The 24,349-nt window shown below is 31.1% G+C and overlaps 2 protein-coding genes and 1 pseudogene across 2 annotated transcripts; 2 read left to right on the top strand and 1 right to left on the bottom strand.

Moving 5' to 3' along the window:
- Positions 1-1,676: 1,676 nt before the first annotated feature.
- LOC114417196 (early nodulin-like protein 2) lies at positions 1,677-3,115 on the bottom strand. The gene is made up of 2 exons (XM_028382319.1): positions 2,860-3,115; positions 1,677-2,207 (listed from the first exon to the last, which is right to left on the bottom strand). The coding sequence occupies exons 1-2, from the start codon at positions 3,032-3,034 to the stop codon at positions 1,816-1,818; spliced, it is 567 nt and encodes a 188-aa protein (XP_028238120.1). The 5' UTR covers positions 3,035-3,115; the 3' UTR covers positions 1,677-1,815.
- Positions 3,116-6,777: 3,662 nt separating this feature from the next.
- On the top strand, positions 6,778-12,023 carry LOC114416355 (annotated as a pseudogene).
- A 1,294-nt stretch (positions 12,024-13,317) lies between these two features.
- LOC114417189 (transmembrane E3 ubiquitin-protein ligase FLY2-like) lies at positions 13,318-23,293 on the top strand. The gene is made up of 15 exons (XM_028382312.1): positions 13,318-13,788; positions 14,652-14,724; positions 15,822-15,949; positions 17,103-17,218; positions 18,090-18,150; positions 18,889-18,955; positions 19,072-19,149; positions 19,371-19,528; positions 19,652-19,711; positions 19,853-19,946; positions 20,673-20,840; positions 21,445-21,773; positions 22,133-22,249; positions 22,334-22,495; positions 23,087-23,293. The coding sequence occupies exons 1-14, from the start codon at positions 13,612-13,614 to the stop codon at positions 22,433-22,435; spliced, it is 1,728 nt and encodes a 575-aa protein (XP_028238113.1). The 5' UTR covers positions 13,318-13,611; the 3' UTR covers positions 22,436-22,495; positions 23,087-23,293.
- The last annotated feature ends 1,056 nt before the right edge of the window (positions 23,294-24,349 follow it).

The following is a 24,349-nucleotide window of genomic DNA, read 5'->3' as shown; positions in this document are numbered from 1 at the left end:
TAAATATTACGAGCGTATCTTTAGTCATTACAAATCGAATGTGAAGCGACGCATATACGAACTTGAAAACAGTTTTGTTCTTCGAGACTCTTACTGAATACAAAACTGAAACCACCAAATATGTTACAAAGACATGGAATGAAAATGCATATCAGATTCAAAAATAACAAAATTTCTAAAATAATATAATAGAAATAAACAGAATCTGACCTTCAACGTGGGCCATTCTAACAGGACTTTCAAAGTAATCCAAAGATAATCCTAAATAGTAGAAAGTTTTCACTCTTTTGTGTTGCATATGGACACGTAGGAATGAGGCATTGTGGCCACAGATTGCCAAAGCTCCTGTTATTTCTTCTTTTGATGCAGTGATGAACTACCACTCTCAATGGCAAACAGCACGCACAACAACACGCTCCAACCATACATCAACATCACTATATCAAGCAATTCAGTCATCCATTCAATTTTAACTCAACAATGTGATTTTTGAAGTAATTAACTCAAAGATGGTTGTAGACAATTTTAATAAACAGATTATTTAATTTCAGCTCATGCTCCTTCATTATCTCTCGTAAGAAAATGTCTTGATAGTTTAAAATTAATTTCAAACTTAAGGGTGAATTTTGTAATACGACAAGTCAATCATATTTCATTCTCGCATGCAGTGAGTTCTTTGATACTATTCTCACTTATGTCCATGAATGAAATATCATAATCTTATGTATCCTTAAAAAACACTACTTACCATTTTCCATACTTTTATTGTCGTCTATTAAAAAGCAAAAGAAAAAAACAACATTCATATTACTTTCTCACAAATTTTAAAATATTGCTCGTGAGAATAAACTTAACTAAGTAATTCACACGAGGCCCTTCCATGAATAACAAAAAGAAGAGAGAAAGACGAAGTAATTAACTACCTAAAGACGAACTTAATTAAGTAATTTTCACAAAATTTTATGTTCAAATTCTGTTTTTTTTTTCTCCATGCGTTTTTTTACAATCGTTTAAGGTTTTTACACTCTAACCAAGAAAACCTATTTACTCCCACTACACCATTTTGATTTTTAGTGAAATTGTGAGTAATTTTCCTAAACCTTTCTCTTTTCGATCACTTCTCTCACATATATGTTCTATAAAGTAGTAATAGTGCTATTCTAATCAATTTCTCTCAGTGTGTTTAATGCTTGTGGGAAGCACTAATTCACCCTTGATTGACAACAAGTATTATCATTAAAAAATAAACTTGGTTGGGAATACGTAATTTTTTTGGAGGTAGAGCTGGAAAATGGGATGGTAGAAGTTTTGGTCAAGTAAGTATCCACTAAAGTTTTGACCAATAAGTGTTCAGTTTATCTTGAACTTTTAAATTATTTATTATTTAATTTATAAAAAATATGTTAAAATAATAAATAAAAATAAGAGTGTAATTGACAAAAAAAAATCAACATTTTATTGAATTTGAAAACGTTATATAAATGGAAACAACTTATTGTTAACAATCAAACACTTAAAAAGGAACTAAAAGAATACACATCGTAAAAAATAGACGAAAATATAAAAAAAAAACACACACACAAAATTAATTACAATAAAATAATGTAAAATTTGTGAGTTATGCATCAACAACCATTCCACCACAACATTAACAAAAAAAAAAGTTCAATCAAAGAAATCCTAAACAAAAAGAACAAAGTTCAAATCAAAACACCCATATAATACAAAGTACAAATCATGGGGGAAACAATCATTATTTTTTTTTTTACCATCAGTTCAAACCACAAGTCCTCATCCATAGGCCACACCAACACACTAAACCAACCCAACAAAGGCAATGAACATAAAAACAATCCCCACACTCACACTCACACCAACCCTCCCTGAACCCGATTTGTCCGTCGTCGGTGTCGGTGCCGGAGAAGTCAAATCGGTTGCCGGAATCTTCTGCGGTGGCAGGATGCTTGCCGGCGGCGGCGCAGCCTTAGGAATTGGTTGCCTCACAGCCATGACAAGAACAATGAGCTTTTGACCGTTTTTACAGTTGTTAAGGTTGCCACTTATGAAGTAAAAAAGGCCAGAATTGGAAAGTTGGAAGGTTGAATCACCACCGTCCATCTTTTGTATGGGGTTGTTGATGTTGCATGAATCAAAGTCCTCCTTCTTCACCACCACAACCGAATCAATCCCTTTATTGTACTTGAAATCTGCATGCATGCAACAACAAAATAAAAATTAATAAGAACTAATTAATATTCTATTAAGTTTTTTCTCGATTTTACTATTTTTATGTAAAAACAAAATTAATATCAATTTAGTATCACGCATTAACGCAGCCAGCAAATAGTTGAATGGAAATTAAATGACTCAAATTCAAATGCGTTTTAAATATGATTTATCAAAGTTAAAAATAAGTCATATGTTCTTCATTTAACAGTTCCATTGCGTAAACGTTTGAATAAAAAACACTAGTAAATCACAAGAAACTAATTCTGATCATACATATTTTTTGTTTGAAAAAAAAAGCCTCTATCTGATTTTCTTTTCATTAAAAAGGGTGAGAAGTGGGGGAAAAAAAGAGGAACTCAGGAAACATATAATAACTCAAATTCAAAAACAAGAAGAGAATGTAAACAATTTTTTTTATATGGAGAAATCAAACTCAAGTACAAATAGTTTATAATAGCTCACTTATATGGAGAAATCAAACTCAGGAAACCCACTTCGATGTAATGAAGTATTGCCTCAGTTTTCATTTATACAAAAAAAATTATAGTATATATTTCTTATAACAAGTAAACGGAGGAAGTTTAATCTAAATTTGATATATGTTGAAAATGAAAAAGGTAATGGACTTACGAAGAGTGTCATTGACTTGAAATCTGTTTCTTTGAGCCCAGTGATCGTAGTCTTCGGTAGGCTTCAGCACCCACCCATCTTTGCCACCAACATCAAATTGCCTAGCCACAACATGAAGCAACAACATAGGAGCCATCAAAATCAAGAGCCCCAGAAACCTATGGAATATTGCCATTTGAAAAACTAAAACTGAGCTTGCTAAATTGGTGGTCTTCGAATAAGAAGAGAATCAGAGAAAGAGATGATGAAATGTGTGAAGGGAGATAGGGTAATATATATAGTGAGGGTTGAGAAGAGGTAACCGTTGGGGATTAGAGCATGGAAAATGCTTTGATGGGTAATGGTAATATATTTGCTGGCATTATATTGGAATCAGGAGTGTCATCATAATTAGTGGGGGCGTTTCGAGTGTTTGTTTCTGTGGTTAATTTTTTTGAGTAATACTACGTCTGCACTTGGCCACATGCAGTAGACTTAACGGTAATATTATTATACACTTCCTTTAATATTATTATACACTTCCTTTCAGTTCATAATTAATTTTTTTTGGTTTATTTCAAGGGATATATAGAGATGAATTTACACCTCATCTTAGAGTATGGGATGAAAGAAAGAGAAGATCAACAAGTTGTAAGTTTTTGTTGGTAAGTAGTATTTTCAATCTTTTTAAAAACGTGATTGAAAAAAAAAACATTTCACTGAAAATATAATAAGATGAGTTTTTTTATATATTGAAATAGTTATTAATAAATTTGTGAATATTACACATTAATATCATGATTAAAAAATATTATAAAAAAGAAATAGAAAAAAATAATAAAAAAGAGAAAATAAATAGATATACTAATTTATATTTATTTGAACTTTGGACATCGTTGTAAGGTCTTGACTCAACGGTAATATACACACTTTCTTCAGTTTATATTTCATTTTTCGGTTTATTTTAGGGGATAATGATGATAAATATACACCTCATCTTAGAGTGTATGGAATGACTGTACCAAAGAAATTGGCGAAATTGGCCTGTACCAAAAAAGAGTGTGTTGGATGAAAAGAAAGAGAAGAAGAAAACAATATAATAATAAATTAAAAAAGGGAAAATATGATAGAAAAAGAAAAAATAAATATACGTATTTATATATTTATTTGACCTTTGGACATACTAAGGTGCTATAGACATATTTAGGAAAGTGTAAGAATGAAAGAGAAAAAATGAAAGCGATATATATATATATATAAGTTTAAAAAAAAAGGTGAAAGGGGAGTTTCTTGTAGATGATTTTTTTTATTTGCATAATTTACATGACTGTTATATATATATATTCTTCATCAAACTGGATATATATTTTAAGTCTTATAAATTAGACTGTAGGGTATGTTTTAGTAAATAATTCGATTAATTAATTACTGTATTTATTAAATAACTGTTTCTTAAGAAGATATTAATTTTACATATAAATTGTTTTTATAATTAAAAATAAAATAAGGATAAATTATTTTTTATATAAGTTGTAAGTTATTTTTATGAATTATTGTAGAAAGTTTATTAGAATATATAAGTTAAAACGACAGTTTATAGATATATTATAAATTATTTTTGTAAATTTTCTCAAACATTTATATAACTATTTATTTTATAAGGTATAGTATGACAAAATAAGCTGTAAACTAGTTCTTTTAAATTCAATGTTACGTCTATCTCAAAAATAAAAAATTGTCTAAAATAAAAAATAATCTTACCTGCACATAAATACTTTTATTTCGTAATTATATATTATGTGGCAAAATCAGCTGTAAACAAGTTCTTTAATGAAATTGATTTAATCTCTAAAAAACAAGTTCTTTAAATTCAGTCTTATTTTGCTCCTTTTCCAAGTCATGTTTTTGGCAATTCCAACCTGATGAATTATTGCACATTATAAAATTTAAATTTATCATTTAAAAAAAATATAAAACTTCCTTATCAGCACTTAATTTTGACTTGAAACATTTTTTCTTGTTTTGACGTGATTTTAAAATGATTAAAAGAAACATTTGGAGAAAGAAAAATAATAGTAATAATTTTAAAATTGTAAGCAAAAAATAAGAAAACAATTAAATTTGTTAGAGTGTTTAGGTTCATATGATTTTTAGCTGATATTTTTGTCGTTGCGGAAAATTGAAATGTTATGGAAATCAAAATTTGATTGGCTTAAGGAAAGATGGAATAATTGAGGACTTGATTCGAAATCAAATTAGGCTAAATGGTTAATCTGATGAGGAAAGATGCAATGATCGAGGATTTGATTGGACATAATTGATTGAATTCATTTTCTGTAAAGAGAAAGTCAGTCTGAGATATTAGATTGGGAGCTAAAAAAGAAGAGGAATTACAATTTTTTTTTAATTTTTAACAAAGCAATTAGAATTAACACTTAGAAAAGACCATAATAAAATCAGCCAGATCATGAGTACATGCAATGGATAAAATTTGTCATTGGCGTAAAGTTATCAACAATAAAATGTCTGCTTATAATTAATACCTCCATATATAGGTGAACAATATCAGACCACAATCATTTTCTAAAAAAAAATTGAGACCACAATGCCATCTTCTTGCGATGCAGCAATTGCATGTCATCAAAAGAGAGGGAGACCATTCAGATTTCAGGTTGCGTGGTATGGTCATAAAGATTATTATTCTGAGATTGTGAAAAATGCGTGGTTAAAAAACTCGGGTCATATCTTCAACTCTCCAAGTGTATATTTGATTTTCAGTTAAAATTATTATGATACATGTTTTAATATAAATTTGACGAATAAAAATAAAATAAATCTAAAAAAATAATGATCTTATTATTGGTCAGTAGAATAACTTTTGTCTTAAACATAATTTTATAACGTAAAACTAAACATGCACTGAATCATGTCATCACTGTCTTGGGAGTACTCTTGTTTTTAACAGCAGGGAGGTACTTGACAATATATTTGCCAAGAAAAAGGAATTAGAAGCTCGCCTGAGAGGTATTCAACGAAGATTAGAAACAGTAGACTCAACGCATTTGCATCTTCTACAACAATCTCTCTTTCTAAGATTTCTTGCTCAATTACCTAAGATTTCTCTCAGACTTGTTGTTTACTTTAATAATAATAAAGATAAAAATAAAATAACGATTTTAAATTATTTTTTAAAAGGAATAATGTAATATATTCTTAATTACCTTAGTTAAAACATACACGTGTTAATAATAATTAATAATTAATTTAATTATTTTAAATTAGAAAATATACTTTTTCTATTTACATTAATAATTATATTATATAATACTTGTTCTCGCTCAATTGCATAAGATTTTCTTCTCCGACTTATTTACTTTTATTGTAATAAAAATAAATATAATTTTTTTAGATAAAAATAAATATATATTGAACATTAATTGATTGATTATTGATTATAAATTCTACAATATACTTTATACAAAAATAATAAAAGGAAAATCATGAAATTCGTTCTTAAAAGTGTAAAATGTTGATAAATTGATTCTAAAAAGATAAAAAATTTAAAATTAATTTTTAAATATACAAAAAAGTAAATCATTAATTTTATAAATAATTCAATCACAAATTAATCATTAAAATTTATAATTTTATGTTAAATTAATCTCAATAAATATAATTTATTATTAAATTAATATTTAAATATTGTGACAATGATAAAATAATATCAAATTTAACAACAATGATTAATTTATTTTACTTTTGTACATGGAAGTAATAAATTTGAATTTACATTTTCTCTTTTCATGATCAATTTGCATCATAATTTCATGAATTTTGCTATTTATTCAAAATAAAATAAAATATATTGTAACAAAAAAAACCTTGGCCTTGGGCAACGTTGGAGAAAAGGTACCAGAAAATTGAATTTGGGAAGCGAAAATGAGTTTGGTGGTTAACAAGAATTGCAGTTCTGAAAACGAAGGTTTTGTTTTGTCATTAAAATTCAAAACTTTGCGCCTTATCAGCAACAACAGAATCCATGTCACTGCGGTCTCTGAAGGAATCTCTGCGACCTTGTTCAACCCTAAAACCCTCTTCTTCTTTTAACACACTCCAAAACCCTACAACAACAAGAAAAAGAAAAAGAAAAAGAAAGAGAACCTGAGATAAAGATAACAAAATTCGCTTCACACAAATTGCCACAGTTTCAGTTTGATCACACTGGACTGATCTTTGAGCCTCTTCTATTGTCCTCGCATGGAGAATTTCCCATGGTGCAGGTGTTAATCCCTCATACTCTCTAGTTATGATCTAACGCATTCAACCATAATGGTATATTTGACAAATAATCTCACCCTTTAAGCATGTGGTTAGAAGTTTTATCCATAGGTTTGTATGTGCATATGAAAAAACATATGTTGGGAGTGGTGAATTCTTAAGAGTTGGTTTGTGAGGAGATATAAAGGTTGGTCTGGTGGTGAAGGGAGAATGAAAGGGGAGAGGATCGCGGGTTTAAATCCTTCTACTAATAAAAACTAACAATATTAAAAATTAGATAAACAAATGTGTTTGTCTTACAGTTTCAATCCATCAGCACGCGTTCTGATGCATCCATCGTTTTGTTAATATTAACAATATTAATAAACTTGGAGCTTGTTCAACAGAAAAAGAAAAACACACTTAAATGGATCCCAGTGTCTTGAGAAATTAGTTGTTGGCTCCAACTTGGGATACCCTAAGTTCACAAAAAAAAAGGGTCATCGAATTCGACCTGAACAGTTGGATGAAGATCAGACAACTCGTGTTTTATCTTGGTAAACCAGACATAAAATATGCATCCAAGATTTGAACCAAATGATCTTCATCTAATGGTGTAGATTTACGACCGTGAGTGTGAACGCCTGTTTCCCTCTAGTTATATATAGTCAGCACAGTGATTGTATTTATGTGCAGGATAATTGGATATCATTTAATATGAAAAAAAAATCTTGGTAGAGTAGTGAATAGATTGCATAGTTTTTATGAATTTATTGAAAAATGTGGATTTTTATAGAAATTATTGTGGGTAGCAAAATGCGCTATTAGCAGATGTTTAGGTTTTGTAAATTTGAAACAAGATTGAATGTTGTTGTGAGCTGTTTTCACTGTTTCAGGTTCCTGCATCTATAAACTGTAAACTGCTTGAGTATCAAAGAGAGGGAGTGAGGTTTTTGTATGGTTTGTACAAGAACAATCATGGAGGCACACTTGGAGATGACATGTGAGTTACAATTTGTTTTTCTACTTTCTCTCTTTGGTTCCTCTTGTGCGGCATCTTTTTGTCTTCTTGAATTTCTACTTTTTTTCAGTGGAATGTTACATTTTTGGTTAAATGAAACTGAACATGAGACAGCTTCTCACCACATATCCTTACCATTTAAAAAACAATTTTTTTCTTTATCACTTAACCCCTTGAAGTTTGTATATTTATCACTTAATCCTTTTGAAGTTTGGTTTCAAGTGTTTGTAGATTAGCTTCCATTTGATTTCATTTAACTGAAAATGTAACGTTTTTATTTAAAACCAAAGTACATGGGGGTTAACTGAGGAAAAAATAAACTTTAGGGAAATAAGTTGAAAAACGGTAATGTTTAAGGGGGTAAAATCCATTTTCCCATACTATTATGGGTCATGTAATGATATTCCTGCTCCAACACATGGACTGATGGAATTCAATATAATGTTCATAATATCCTTACTATATAAAAAAGCGTTCATTCAAAATACATGACAATAATATTGTAGCTGTTTCAAGATAAAAAGATTTAGTATTTCAACTTAAATTAAAAGGTATTTTTTTTTATTATATTATATTTTCATAAAGGTTAATGTTTTAATTTTACTTAATTTGGGTTAACTGTTTCTTGTTTTAAATTTTTAATGTCATTTTTTTTATCGGTAAATGTTAGTTGTTAATATGTTAGTTTTGTTAGCGGGAGGACTTAAACCCATAACCTATCCCTCCCTCCCTCCTACTTTTATCATTAAACCGATTTTATATCTCTAATTTTTAATGGCATTTTAATATTGAGAAATTTTCTCAGTTTAACAAATGTATGTACTCTATCTTTATATCTTCTTTGAGTTGTTTTCTGAAGTCATAGAATCACAAGTTGCATCTTCTTGATAGAGGGTTATCCAAAGAGCATAAAGATTTGGAAACATTTCATGAGTTCAAGGGACCAATGACAAAGTCTAGAGCCAAGCTTCTACAAGAAGAGATGACCAAAAGGATCAAGGATGAACTACTCATCAAAGGAAAGAAAGGAGAAAATCACAAGAAGCTGAATTAGAACACGTTGAAAAAGATTGTTGAACAATATGTCTAGGCTTAGTGCGCGCTGCCAAGGCTTAGCACGAGCTGTCTGACTTAACCCAATTCCAACCCGAAGAGAAATTGGGCTTAGCGCAAGCTGTCTGGCTTAACACACATTTTTAGCATGAATTTACGAAAATTCTTAATTTTTGTTTATTTGTGTAATGGGCTTGAACTTGATGTAAATAGGCCTTATTAAAGACTTAGTTATCTTCTTAAGCCTAGTTCTATAAATACTCAGAAACTCTTAATTGTAAGAACTTTTGATATAATTGAAATTAAGCTTGTGCTTAGAAAGAGCTTAACCTCTTCTTTGGTTTTTGATTGAAAATCAAATGAATTCTTATCAAGGAAGCTATTCCTTTGTAGCGAATCCTCTTTCGGCTTATCGATTCTTTGTGGATCGTGACGTCGTTCTATTCATCTTCTTCATCTTATTCATATTTTCTGTTTTTTTGTTCTTGAGTTCTTGGAAGGTCAACAATAGTGATTCTTGAATTTACATTCGAAACGATCCGAATCAAGCGTCCATAGCTTGGATTGCATCACTTTTGATCCTATTTGAGCCCTATAAATATGTTGACTTTTCTTCTGTTTTTTGTCTATATTGTTGTTACATTTTTATACTTCTGTATTTTTGTAAATTTGGTTCATTTCATTACATTTCAGCTGTAATAACTAATTAGTAAATTACCAAGTAGAAGTTCATTTTTGAGATATTGAAATTTGAAACAGGGTTCTTGGAAAGACCATTCAAGCAATAGCATTTCTTGCTGCCGTCTTTGGTAAAGAAGGACAATCTACTCTAAATGAGAACCGTGTAGAGAAAAGAGATCATGCATTAATAATTTGCCCAACTTCTGTTATCCACAATTGGGAGAGCGAATTCTCCAAGTGGTCTAGCTTCAGTGTTTCCATTTATCATGGTGCAAACCGGGACCTGATATATGATAAATTGGAAGCAAATGAAGTGGAGTTACTCATTACCAGTTTTGACACATACAGGATTCATGGAAGTTCCTTGTTAGATATCAACTGGAACATTGTTATTATCGATGAGGCTCATCAACTTACGAATGAGAAATCAAAACTCTATAAAGCATGTTTAGAAATTAAAACCCTAAGACGCTATGGTCTCACTGGGACTGCAATGCAAAATAAGATCATGGAATTGTTCAATCTCTTTGATTGGGTTGCACCTGGGTCCCTTGGAACACGGGAACACTTTCGTGAGTTCTATGATGAACCCCTTAAGCATGGCCAGAGGTCAACTGCTCCTGATAGGTTTGTCCAAATTGCTAATAAGAGAAAACAACACCTTGTGGCAGTTCTTCAGAAATATCTGTTGAGAAGGACAAAGGAATAGACCATTGGGTATCTTATGATGGGGAAGGAAGATAATATTGTGTTTTGTGCAATGAGTGATGTGCAAAAACGTGTTTACAGAAGAATGTTACAGCTTCCTGACATTCAATGCCTTATAAATAAGAACCTGCCTTGCAGTTGTGGTAGCCCTCTTACTCAAGTGGAATGTTGCAAGAGGTTAGTACCAGATGGAGCTATATGGCCTTACCTGCATAGAGATAACCATGATGGTTGTGATTCATGCTCCTTTTGCCTTGTCCTTCCATGCCTTGTCAAGCTCCAACAGGTTGAATGAGATCTTTTAAATTTCTGTCTCTATTTTTTATTATACTGTCCTTGCAAAATATATTGTTAAGAGCTACTTTATTCATAGCACTGGACATCAGTTGCAACTTGATTTATTTGTTGGAGTTTCTGCTTTGAAATTGTAGGAAAATATTTATTATGATTCAACTCAATTGTAACAGGGAAGAGAAGGGAAGGCAATGGCTTAATGTGAGAAAAATATATATTTTTTAATCTATAGAGATAAGTAGATGATGACAAGGATATGAATATTCAGTTTGAAAAGTATATGGTTTGACAATAAATTTAAATCTTGCAAGTGAAACTCAAGCACTCTTTATTTTATGGTGGTCGATGTTGCTCATTGTTTAATGGCACCAGACTGCAATCCTTATATTTATAAAAATGGTTTCCTTTTATTCACTTTTTGCTTACAGGTAATTAATTGGTCATCATTCTAGATCTGGTTTATGTACAGGATTCTCTATTTTTCACATTGAATTATGTTGAATGAAATCTATGTATTCTGTGGAGAAATTAGTGTATACAAGAGTTTCAGGATTTTATATATAAGCAGCTTTCAAAACCAATGCTTACGGACAATACTAAGGGAAAAAGAACTTGTAACTGAACTAAGGATTTGTGATTTGAATTGCTAATTTCATTAATGCTTTTATTGAGATCCTTAATGTACAGTTGTATAAGGCACTATTAATTTTGTAGCAATTATAATCCACACTTATTTTGACAGAAAAGTGTGGAGCACTGTTGCCTTGCAGTTCACACCGTTTAATGGTCTACTTACATGAGGAAACTTATTTATGATCATGCTCATGATGCATCTTTACATCATTTTAATGTAACTCTTGTTTGTGTATCTTTTTGCTAGATAAGCAACCACCTTGAGCTGATTAAGCCAAACCTCAAAGATGATCCTGACAAACAAAGTAAAGACGCAGAGTTTGCTGCTGCTGTCTTTGGCCCTGATATTGATTTAGTGGGGGGAACACACAAAATGAAAGCTTCATGGGTCTCAGTGATGTGACACATTGCACTTGAAAAATGATTGTAGTCATGGTTTTCGCAGAGTGACAAAGTTCTTTTGTTTAGCTATTCTGTAAGGTGAATAAGTAATACACCCTTCAAATCATGTTTGATAATTTTTCTGGTTGCCTATTAAGTTGGGATGGATTTTTCACTATAGTGAAATTCAAGTTACTTTACTCAAATTTATGTCTTTTTAGATTTCTGCTTTCAAACTTAAATGCATAAGTCTAGGTTGTACTGTAGAGAACTTCCTCTTATGTATAGCCTTGATATGTAAATTACAATGAGAAAGTTTTTAATATGTAAATTACAGGAAAACTTTAAAAAAATAATGAGAAACATAATTTTGTAATTTCTAATAAAAAAATTAATCTTAGTTTGTTAACTACCCTTGAGATACTTGCTAGCATTTGTCTTTAATATTTTGTATTTTAAATATTTATTTTATATAATTAATTTTTAATAAATGCATGTTTTTAAGTGTATCAATTATTTATAACACATATGTTTTGAATTTATCACAAATAATTTATATTATAACACAAGGTTATTTCTAATTATTGATAATTAAAAAATAAATAATGATAATTATTGATAATTAAAAAATAAATAATGATAGCTTAAAGAAGCTAGAGTATAGGAGGAGTAGAGGGAATTTTCGGTGGAGCGTAAAATGCATAGATGAAGGAACACATGTGTTTTAGCCCAAAATTTTCTCCCAAATAATATAAATAAATTAAAAAACTATCTAAATAATACACTCCAAAAATTATTTACATCAATCATATAAATATTATAGCAAATGAGGAATTCATTCTCCCCAAATTGATTTCTTACTTATTATATTTATTTTTTAAAGTAATTAAGAAATTGGTTTCCTATAAATCAATCTCTTAATTACTGTTTTTTTTCGTCCATTTCTTTTTTTTAGAACCAAACCGAATTTTAACCTGTTTTTTATTTGTTCTTTATTAATTTTTATATATATTAATTTATAAAAAAACTATTTTCTATATGTTGTTAGTTAATTTTAAATTAATTTATTTTAAAGAAAACAGTTGTTATCCATTTTATCAAATAATATTTTTTAAAAAAAATTAATCCTTAAGTGAAATATTTAGAATAGGTGAGATAATTTGAAACTAAACTTAGAAAAAAAAACTAAATTTATCTAGATTGAAGAAAAAAAATACAAAAATATTAAATAAATAACTCATTAGCATGAATAAAATAACACAAAAAATCATCTTTATGAAATATACTTTTATATTTGTATTATGTTTGCCTGGCACGTGAGAACACCTCCCTCAGGGCGCGTATACATTTCCCAACTATAGCAAACCACAGCCAACCTCGTCAACCATGGCTCCTCTTAAACCCCACATTTCTTTGTTTTTTATTTTTATTGTATAAAAATAATTGCCAATTTTTAATCACAACAAAGGTGGCTTCATTTGGTGGCAGCACACCTTGCTGTTGAAGCGAATTTTGTTTCCTAGTCGTTGCCCTTTCACTCTCTCTCTCTCTCTCTCTTATCTGAATCAACCTCTCTGTGAGTGAGGTGACTCGTTGTTGTTTGTGACCCTTTGACTCTATTTGAAGCAACCCTTTTTGTCTTTCTTAAGCAGTTTCCTGTGATGGGCTTTGGATTTCTCTTTTGGATTCCCTGTGATCATCACCTGGGAAGTGTTGGGTTGTTCAAATTGAAGTTTTTGTGAGGAATGGTGTGTTTGGGGTTTGACATGGTTGAGGTTGACTCTCAAAGATTGAAACTTGAGAGGAGGGGAGTCGGGATTTTGCTCAGAATTTCCTGTGGGTGGTTGGTGTTTATGCTGTTTTTCAGTCCTGTGGCAGGTTTGAGACCCTTGAGGGACAGAACTAATTCATGGGGTGATGAGGTATGTTTATTGTGTTGTAATTAGTTTTTGGTTGCTTTGTTTGCGATTGGTTTTGGAATTAGCTCCTATATTGGTTTTTTGGAGTGTTAATCAGTGGATTGTGATTGTAAATTTGAATCTAGTTTGTTATGCTTTTGTTTTGGCCTTGAAATTGATCATTTCTTGCTTCAAGTTTAGTTTTTAATGGTAAGGGGTTTGCTTAGGTGTTACTGTTTTTTTTTTTGTTCTTTTATTTTTGCCTGTTGTAAAGTGGAAACATAAAATTTGATGTTCAATGTCAAGCTATAATAAAATAAAGCAATGTGGTTTTAGGAACGGGCTTATGGCATTTGTGTGTAGACAAATTTGAACTTATCTTTCTTGTTTAACCCTGAAAGTGGTTGAGGGTAGACAAATTTGCCCAGACCACATGGCCAATTATTGCTATCTTAATGTGCTTATAATTTATATCATGTGTTATCATAAATCCGTTGATTGGAATTCAAACAAATAACAATAATGATGAGCACTTGCAAACATCATTACTTCATATTTAAACAATTTGTTGTGTACATTTTTTGTGGTTGCCCACATTTGCAGAATGTGTATTTAGAAATAGATGACTCATGAAACACATTGAATCATCAAATGAGAAACAAATTGAATCTTTTACAATTAAGTTTATTGTAATGGACCATTTATTTTTGTTGTGTGTTTTAGTTGCAAGGTCCTTAGCATTCTTCCTAGGACTATCATTTTACCACATCTCCACAATGCAATGTAAATTATCATTAGAAACTAAATATTATTTTCAGTGATAAACTGGTATTTAAATGCTTGTGTCAAATACATTCATTTACTTGTATTGACATTGCTTCTTTCAGTGGGTTTTTACAAGAAAAGACGAAAGTGACTTAGGTCCATTTTCACAATGGAACATAAGTGGAACTTACAGAGGTTGGTATTCTTTACCTACAGAAATGTATGTTTATGTTGACAGCATTGGGGTATAGTTTTGGTTTGTAGAGCAAATGTTTGATGTAAATTTTTTTTATCAGCAAATGTTTGATGTAATTAGTTGCATAGTTGGATGTATTTATGACTGCTGAGTTACTACTTTGTTGAGATCCCATATTGACTTTAGATATGGCCAAATTAGAGTTTATAAAAGCTTGGGCAATCCTCACCTCATGAGCTAATTTTGGGGTTGAGTTAGGTCTAATCCAAATTCAAGATGGTATCACAACCTATCCTAGATTCAGGGCCACCCTTGACTATCCAAAAATCTATCTAGTCCTGTGATTTTCCCAATGCAATATATATAAGAAAAAATCCAGTCCTACAATTATGCAATTTCCATGGTCCTCATGTCCAATCCTAGGCATGTTGAGATCTCATATTGACTCTAGATATGACCAAAATAGAGATTATAAAGGCTTAGGCAATCCTCACCTCAGGAACTTGTTCTTGGGGTTGAGTTAGGGCCAGTTCTAATTCAAAATGCTTAATGCTTAGTTGGTGTCTGTTTAGACTATATCTGAACTTTCACAAAGTTACATGATATTATCATTTCAAAATTGTCTTTTCCGGGCCTACTTGAATTTTTGAATGAGCTCAGACTTTTCAATTTCGTGGATCAAATTGTCTTTTTTGAGGACCAAAATTGTTGCTATTTGGAGAGCCCAAGGCTTTATAATAAACTTGACACTAGAATCCCTTACTATCAATATGGGATCTTGCAATTGGATCCTAATGTATGCTTCTTACCTTCTTGCTTAAGTTAATAAACATTCTTAGTTGACTGCTAGTGGATAGAGAATATAATGGCTTATGGTGTAGCATCTGTTTAGAAAAATGGACACTTTGCTCACTTGGACCTATGGCATTTGGACTAATCATGTAACAATAAAAGGAATTTTGTTCAATTTATCAAAATATGCATTTGTAAATGAGTGCTTATTTGGAATAAACTTTGTTTGCTAACTTATTTTGGAATGAGTTTACAAGCTTGTTACAGTCTGATGATGTATCTATGCTGCCCTCTTTGAATGCAGGGAATTGGAAGTTTATAGATACTACAAATGCCTCTACCGGATTTCCAGACATCAGAAAAATAAATGGAAATTCTGTAATTGAATTAGTTAGTATGCCCACAAAGATAACTGGTGTACACTATGTGCAGGTGAGTCATTGAACTATATGGCTAGTTTCAGAAGGAAGTCAGCTTTCACATGTGATCCAATTTCTTATTTGTTCTCTTATATATTTAAAATAACACCAGCTTCTAGTGAAGAAACTTCTAAGTTCTCTACCTTGAGTGTTTAAATTCTATTTACTTACTAAGGTTCCTTTAAGTTAGTGAACTTCCAGTTCTGTCCTCGATATGGCAAAGAATTAAGCAAAGTTGCTCTTTTCATTCTGTTTTTTCTTCACACATGCATTACTCCATCTTAATTTAGTTGAAGATGATTTTTCAATTTAGCGTAACATATTGTACTACACATTCAAACACAGCCCAATAAAACTTCTAACATAACAAGTTCCTAGCACATAAATAACCCTAGTATTCTAACCCTTAGTATGTAATGGATGCATTGAATAGTTGGGTGTTTTCTTGTAAATGAATCAATATTTCAAACTCATCTGACAGGGCCCTATTCAGTGTAAAAAATGCTTTGGTATAATGGCATAAAACAATGTCTCTAAGGACCTCTGAGTCTGTCAGCATCAGAAACAATAATAATCTCTACAGATCCTAGATATGTTAGGGACCATATTTTTGACAGTGTCAATCAATGTTGCTGAATCAAGTGTATTTGGTTGGAAAGAAATGTGAGATTTTTCACTAGTCAAGTGTTAGTTTTGGATTTCATTTGGGTTAGCTTCTTTGTGGTGTTACCCATAACCATAAGGTCTTTTTAAGGAGGTCTCTTTGGTAAATATTCAGAGAGATTGGTCATTGGTGTGCTGTACTGCATGTTTCATGCTCTTAGCCATTTGTTTTAGTTTTTTTTGTCTCTTTCTCATTGTAGTTTTCATTATTATTGAAAATTTCTTATCCTCTTGTGTTTGTCTTTATCTTTTCTTTCTATAAATTCTTTGTTCATTTAAAAAAATGTGCATTTTGAATGTTTCATTTTTCTAATGTATGTGCATGCATTCATCATAATTTAATCTGGGTTTGAATACCATGTTTTGGAGATCATGTAGCCAAATGCATTATTACCCTTTGTTGGATTAAACAATTATACATTTTTGTATTGATGAAAGTTTATAGATTCAGTCATGTCAACTTCTCACAAAAATTATATCTCTTTGTTATGCTTATTTATCAGGGGGTAGTCATATTCCATGATGTATTTGACAATGAATACAATGTTGGTGGAGCTCAAATCAGAGTAGAAGGTGTGTATATATGGCCATATAGGCAGCTTCGAATGGTAGCCAACAGGTGAACACCAATAAGTTGTGCAGCTCAATTTATATGCTGCCTCATTGCATTCAGATGCCTACAGCATTGAGTATGAGAATGGTCTATTCTTTTTATCAGGGCTAAATCTTTTTAGATATACATTTTGCAGATTGCTATATGATAAATGATTCCTTTCTTGCCAATGCCGTACTGTTTATTTACTAGAGGAAATTGTAATTTACAAATGAAAAATGGCTAATTAAGTATAAATTGCTAACTCTGCATTCAGAACTTAGTAAGCACTGCTACTTGATACCATTAGTTTAGCATAAAACTGATTGTGATCAGCTGCTAGTAAAACAAAGAGTGACACATTAAATTAATCAAGAAAAGCTCATTTTTTGTTTGGCGGTATAGTAAATGACATGAAGGAATTCATTAGTATTACTTAAGACATGCCTCATATTTCTAGTCTATGTATCGGCTTAAATTCAATTTTCATACTTTCTGTCAAATCCATTCTGGCTTGTAGAAGCTATCAGCACCCTGAAGGGTCTTATCTGAAAAATTAACTGGCATATTTTGTTTTCTAATGTAAGAGATTATGAAATAGTTCTGATTTAATCTCATTTCTGTTCAGTTGGACCTTGCTTTACTTTTCTCTGCTTACCCATTTAGGCATAATTTGGCAGACAAGTTGAGATATGTTATCATGATTGTTTAAATTTTTAAAATGTCTTTTCTTCCTATTTAGGCCTTTTATCTTGAATCATTTCCTTAAAGCTCTATGTCGTTTGTTGAGTTGTATTTTATTTGATAACAATAATTAATATACAATTCAAATAGTGGTGCCAAGTCTATAATATTTAAATGTGCTGAATGATTTCTTTATTCTTTTCTCTTATTGCAGTGGAAAAGAGGGGGGTTTAAATCAGGATGGAGATTATATTTTATCCAATCCATATCATCTGGTATTGCATCTTTTCTTAGTAGAAAATGTTTATTATTCTTTATTCTGTATAATTGGCATTTCATAGAGTTGTGGAATTTAAGGATGGTGATTTGTGTTATCCTTTTCATAGGCTTGATTTTATTTGACAACATAAGCTCATCTGTTGTAAAGAAAGAAATTTCTGATGTGTATTAGAATTGCAATCCTAAGTCATGTACTCATGTCTATACACGGGTGGACTAAAACTGTATAAGGAATAAGCAATATATCATCCTACTGAATGTTAACAGATGACTATTACGCCCTGAATTATAGGCACTAATTCTATTAATCACATATTTAATCTTTGCTTTTTGATAGCTTGGCCATACTCTCTATTTTTTGGAAGCTGTAAGTTATTATCTGCTGCAATATTCTTCTGCCAGGGCCTGTAGGATGTTCTCTAATATGGCCTCTTTTTTTAGTGTGTTCTTTCATCTTTAAATCTTAATCTTGACTATATTAAAAATTTCTAAATGTTGGAATCCCTTCATATCTCCTCAAAAATATTCTCGAGTAAGATCACATTTAGGTTCTATAGAGTGAAGTGTGGACTTAAGTTGGCTGCTTGTCATTATTTCAATGCAATCATTTCAGGAGAGTAATTGCTAGCACATTCTCATTGTGAATGTGTTTGTAAAATATTATCTTTGTTACTTTTGGGAGTATAATGAGCATTATAAATACTTAATTTCTATATATGGCTTTCTGTATACAGCTTGGAGTTTTCTCATCTCAAGTATTCCAAGAGCCTTCACAACATAAGATGTGGAGAAGAAAACATTGTAATATATATACTTCATTAGTATACTTTGAACCAAAGAGATCCCCCCCCCCCTTTTTTTGTTGGTTCTCGTTGTAGTACTAACTTGCTATTTTTTATTTTTTACCCTTATTGCAGCTCCATTACATGGCATGGAGAAACATTGCAATGTAGAAATCGCTGCACAGGTTTCACGCCTGTCATCATCAAAACATGGTACTTGAGTTCTCTCAGCGTATGAATACTTTCTGTTCCTTCTTGTTTTTCTCTTTCTTAATATACATATTGAACATTATATTTCATTTGTTTTTCTCTCCAAATTTCACTCAGATGTTATGTTGTAACCTGAGATATTTATTTCTGTTTTTGTACAGGTTTATTTCAGAATTATTTTCTGTAATTAATTTCCTTTATTTCTGTTATATGCTTTCTTAAAGAAGGGGAGCATGATTCTTTTCAGTTAGAAGGGTTAATGGAGAGTCCATCTGTGGATAACGATGGGGACTGCTTCTCGCCTTTACAGTTAAATGCAACATCTATTAACATTGAAGTCTACTATAATAAAGCAGTGAACTATACCTTGATGGTTACTTTTGTATCCTTCAGTCATCAACATTCTTTCAGCTTCAAAACTGTTATTGTGCATTACTGTGTGTTTTCCTTTCTTCACCCTGTTATTGTGCATTACTGTGTGATTTCCTTAATTTACTTATACCAGATCTCATTTTTGCAAGTTCTTCTATTAATTCGGCAAATGGAGCATAGCAACACCCAATCTGTAAGAAATGCTTCAAAATTTTACTTGCAATTTCATGTTATAGATTTAATGAATTTAATTTAGGTAAATGATTCAATATTTGAATGAATCTACTGGACAATGTTTCATTATAATGAATATGATTCATGTATATCCTTGCAGGGGGCTGCTAAGGTTTCAATATTAATGATTGGTCAGCAAGCTATAGTGGATGCTTATCTTTGCCTTATACATTTGACTGCAGGAATACTAGTTGGTAAGTTCTCCAAATAAGTGCTAAGGATTTTCATATAATCACTTGAGATTGCTCAACAAACGGTTCTCTACCTGTCCTCCTATCTGGTATCCCTGTAGAGTTTTGAGCTACCGGTTTTGTGGAGATATAAAATATCAAAGCATCCTTTTTAGTTTGAAGAGGACATCAAATATTTTTCTTTACCCTTAAATTTCATTTTCTGGCCAGCAGGCTATAACCATATTTATCTGGGCTGTGTGAATACACATTGGTGTTTGTATCCCCCCTCCCCAAACACTAGCCATAAAAAGAAGATATCAATCTTGACATTGAACCTAATAGTAATTGGATATTTATACTTGGATTTGATGCACAAAACATGCATTCATTACCACCTTGCACCTTCAAACCTAATCTCTTTGTAATTCACCCCTATCAAATTAGTTCAATTACAACATCCAATTCCTAGAGCAACCCAGAAAATTATAGTATACAAGTCTTTAAATCTGTACCATGTCAAAAGATCAATTATTTTCTTTTGGTTCATAGCAGTGTATGAAAATTATGAATTAGTTTGGAATAGGTAATAAGTTGATGTTTGTGCCCTCCTGGTAACCAAAAGAGAAGATTATAAATATATTTGTGTTCAAAAGTATATTGCTATGATAGATGTGACTTTAGTGGTTGATTATTCTCTTTTTTCTAAGCTTGTCCGATGAATAATTGTTGTCACTTCCTGCCATGCAGAATCCTTGTTCAATGCTTTTGCAACTGCTGCATTTTTCAAGTTTGTGGTTTTCTCAATATTTGAGATGAGATATCTCCTTGCCATCTGGAAGGCGAGTAGGCCTTTGAGCAGTGGTGAAGGTTGGGAGACAATGAGACGTGAATTGTCGGTTTTATACAGTCGTTTCTGTAAGTGCTCATTTATTTAAAGTTTCTTTGGCAATCTGATCTTGTTATCTCATCACTGTGGATATGCCCTGGAGTCATTGGTTCCATAGGATCCATGATCATGTTATGTCTTCAAGTTTTGAACTGTAATAGTCACATTACATCTTAGGAGCCTGGCAGCCAGCCAATCAACTTTGGGGTAATTTATTTTTATTTCTTTATTAAGTTATGCTGCTTGCTTGAAAATACTATAGGGATAAATAAAAATACTGTTTTGTTATCTATGATTATCTCATTTTATAGATTATATTTGCGTTTACCATGAACAGATGAACTTATGAACACAGTAAGAATTAGCCAAGGTTCCTTATGTTAAATAAGCATTGGAATGGCAAATATCTGAGTATAAATTATCTGTTTTCATTTGGGATAGGCTACCTTTGTACCATATATCGAATTCCAATGCCCATATCGTAAATTCATAATATTTTCTATTCCTCTTCATTGTTCAAGCATGCCAGATAACTCCTGTTATATGTTGAGTTACTTCAACTGGCGCAAAGATTTCCTTTTATGTAGAAGTAGGGCTTGGATTTAATCTAACTGTTTTTAATTTCTCTTGCAGATGGGATCCTATTGGGAGGCATACTGCTCATGTATGAATTCCACTATCATTTGAGACTCATTCTTCTTCTTGTATACTCCTTTTGGATACCTCAGATAATCACCAATGTTATTCGTGACTCACGCAAGCCTTTGCATCCTCATTATATCTTAGGCATAACTGTTACTAGGCTAGCGATCCCATTATATATTTTTGGTTGTCCTGACAACTTCCTGCGCATAGAACCAGATCAGAGCTGGTGTGTTTGTTTGGCTATATTTGTTGGACTTCAAGCTGCAATTCTCTTGCTTCAGCACTATTTTGGGTCCTTGTGGTTCATTCCTCGTCAGGTTGGACCCAACTCTGTCTTGATATTTTTTAACCACTTTTACTCATTTGATTTCATCTAACTCTTTCTAAATTGAAGTTAGTTTTTTTTATGATTATATTTAGTTATAACTGATTTGCCTATGATCATTTGAAGGATTTGGTAGACATCCTACAAATATGGGTGGCTTAATTATCTATTTTGATCATATTGCTCCATTGTATGGGCTACTTTGTTTCATTTTGCTTAATCATGACTCACGAGCATAGTATTGATAATAACACATTGTTTTGGGTTCTTGCCCCTTGCTTTACTTAACTGAGCAATGAACATGCATCATAATGCTTCTCTCTCAGCTAACTTTATCTTTTTCATTTGCAGTTTCTACCTGAGAAATACTGCTATTATAGGAGGTTTGCTCAAGATACAAACCATGCCACAGACTGTGTTATATGCATGACGGCCATTGATATTTCTCCGCGATCTAACGATTGCATGGCATGTGAATGTAACCTTGGTCTATTCAAATTTATCTTTACAATCTGAACATAATCTAAGTCTAATACGCCAACTCTTCCACAGGTGACCCCTTGTGACCATTTTTTCCACTCTGGCTGTTTGCAAAGATGGATGGATATAAAGATGGAGTGCCCTACTTGCCGACGCCCTCTTCCACCTGCATGAAGAGATTTCAAGTGTTCATATCAATAGGATAAACTTACACTGCCCAACTACATAATTTTGGTAATATGCTTAGTGGCATCGAAGAAGTACATTTTTATTTGTCTGATATATATATTATTGACTTTAATTTTTATGCATTGTTAGAGAAAATAATTTTACACGGTTAATCTGTTTGAAAATATAGTCGGTATAACTTTTAAGGTGATTATTGTAAAAGTCAATAAAAATTTTATACATAGTGTTTTGTAATTGAATGATAATGTAAAAATGTTTTACACTATTTAATCTGGTGCAAGAGAATGACACCTCATCTCAGCAAAAATTTGTAATTTGATTTTTTCTTCTGATTCCATATGTTAAGATTAGAGCTCTTGTACATAATTTTAAAGACAATGACACATAACTAGTTACTTTTTAAAACAGGAAATATATATATATATATATATATATATATATATATATATATATATATATATATATCTTCGTTTGTGAAAATATAAGGGTACTTTTGTGATTCTGTTCCAAATTGAACTTAACATTTACTTAATTTTCTAGTCTTTGCCATATCTAGAGTCCAATGGTAGTCAATAACATGATTTCATGTTAACTGTTAAATTTGCATTTTACAATTTTTTTTCTTGTGCTTTGCAGGTTGGGATTGAATCCATATTCCGTATAATTGCACCTTCAGTACAATACTGAAATACGATACTTCTCACAGTTGTATCATGCAGCATTGTTATAATTTTAGACCTTTTTTTTTTCCTTTTTCTTTCACTGGTTATGTATCAATATCAAGTTGTACATTAGAAATTCATTATGATGATCTTTTGACATCCATCCTGAGCTTTTGGTTCATCTCTTTATTTTCCATTAGTGCTAGCAAGTTTGTTTTCCCACACACGGTTTTATGTACTTTTTATTTAAATAAAACTACATTTTTTACGTAAAAATAATATCAAATTTAACAAGGTGATCGTGTTATAAAAAGAAATTGGGACCATATAAAGATAAAATAATAGGTAAAATTTCAATTTAGCACTGATATGTAATAAGTTACCTGATATTTGAATAAAGTTGATCATTCCTCTTTGCCACCGTAGAAGACAGAACAAGAACAATTAACACAAAATTTAAACACAAAATGGTGGAGCAATGGTGATAAACATACCATGGTGAAAAAATGAATGGTAAAATTATCACTTAAGAATTACGTGACTTAAAAAAAAAACTCACATAACTTGTTTGTTTTGATCTTGATTATTTATGATAAGATCTGGTGATTAATATCTCGAGTTTAATCACTAAAAGTGCAAAAGCTTTCACACAATCAATCAAAAATCATAATTGATACCACTTTTAAAATAATTATTATAAAAATAAACAAGTTAAATGATAATTTATAATTGAATAATAATATAATTTTATATTATTAATATATAACCTATTTTCTTCAATATTTATTATTTTCATTCTCCGAACAGGAGAAAAAAACGTCTTCACTATATACATCTCTCTATACGCATATTAAAAATATCCATGTATGAAATACTTATTTTTCTTTATTTTCTAATATATCTTGAATGTAAATGAGAATGTAAAGAAAAAATAATGGAAAACAAACTTTTTTTCATTAAGTAATCTCATAAAAATGAAAGAACCACGATTTTTTAAATGAAGGAAAAACATAGTTTTAAAGTCGATCCAACATGCTCAACTACAAATCAAAGGTCTAATTGAGTCTGATTGCTCATTGTCACGTAGTTGACTTGGTTTGATTTGGTGCAATTCAATTTAACCTAACTAGATCTATGGTTAAACTAGTGATCTGGTTAAGTTGAACCAGAAAATTAGTTTGATTAGACCAAAACTAATGAAAAGACAAAATTAGAATACACTCAAGAATTGAATCAA

Source organism: Glycine soja, chromosome 6, assembly GCF_004193775.1.
Source record: "Glycine soja cultivar W05 chromosome 6, ASM419377v2, whole genome shotgun sequence".
In the NCBI taxonomy this organism is placed as follows: domain Eukaryota; kingdom Viridiplantae; phylum Streptophyta; class Magnoliopsida; order Fabales; family Fabaceae; genus Glycine; species Glycine soja.
The sequence above is the reverse complement of the archived record's forward strand: the minus strand, read 5'-3'. Positions and strand labels throughout refer to the sequence as shown.

What these genes read in the sequence shown, in the direction of transcription:
- LOC114417196 (XM_028382319.1), bottom strand. Translation starts at nt 3,034, where the DNA reads ATGGCAATATTCCATAGGTTTCTGGGGCTCTTGATTTTGATGGCTCCT. An exon ending in TCAAGTCAATGACACTCTTC is followed by an intron (nt 2,208 to 2,859) that starts GTAAGTCCATTA and finishes GCATGCATGCAG; the next exon opens with ATTTCAAGTACAATAAAGGG.
- LOC114417189 (XM_028382312.1), top strand. Translation starts at nt 13,612, where the DNA reads ATGGTGTGTTTGGGGTTTGACATGGTTGAGGTTGACTCTCAAAGATTG. An exon ending in CATAAGTGGAACTTACAGAG is followed by an intron (nt 14,725 to 15,821) that starts GTTGGTATTCTT and finishes CTTTGAATGCAG; the next exon opens with GGAATTGGAAGTTTATAGAT. An exon ending in GATGTGGAGAAGAAAACATT is followed by an intron (nt 18,956 to 19,071) that starts GTAATATATATA and finishes CCCTTATTGCAG; the next exon opens with CTCCATTACATGGCATGGAG.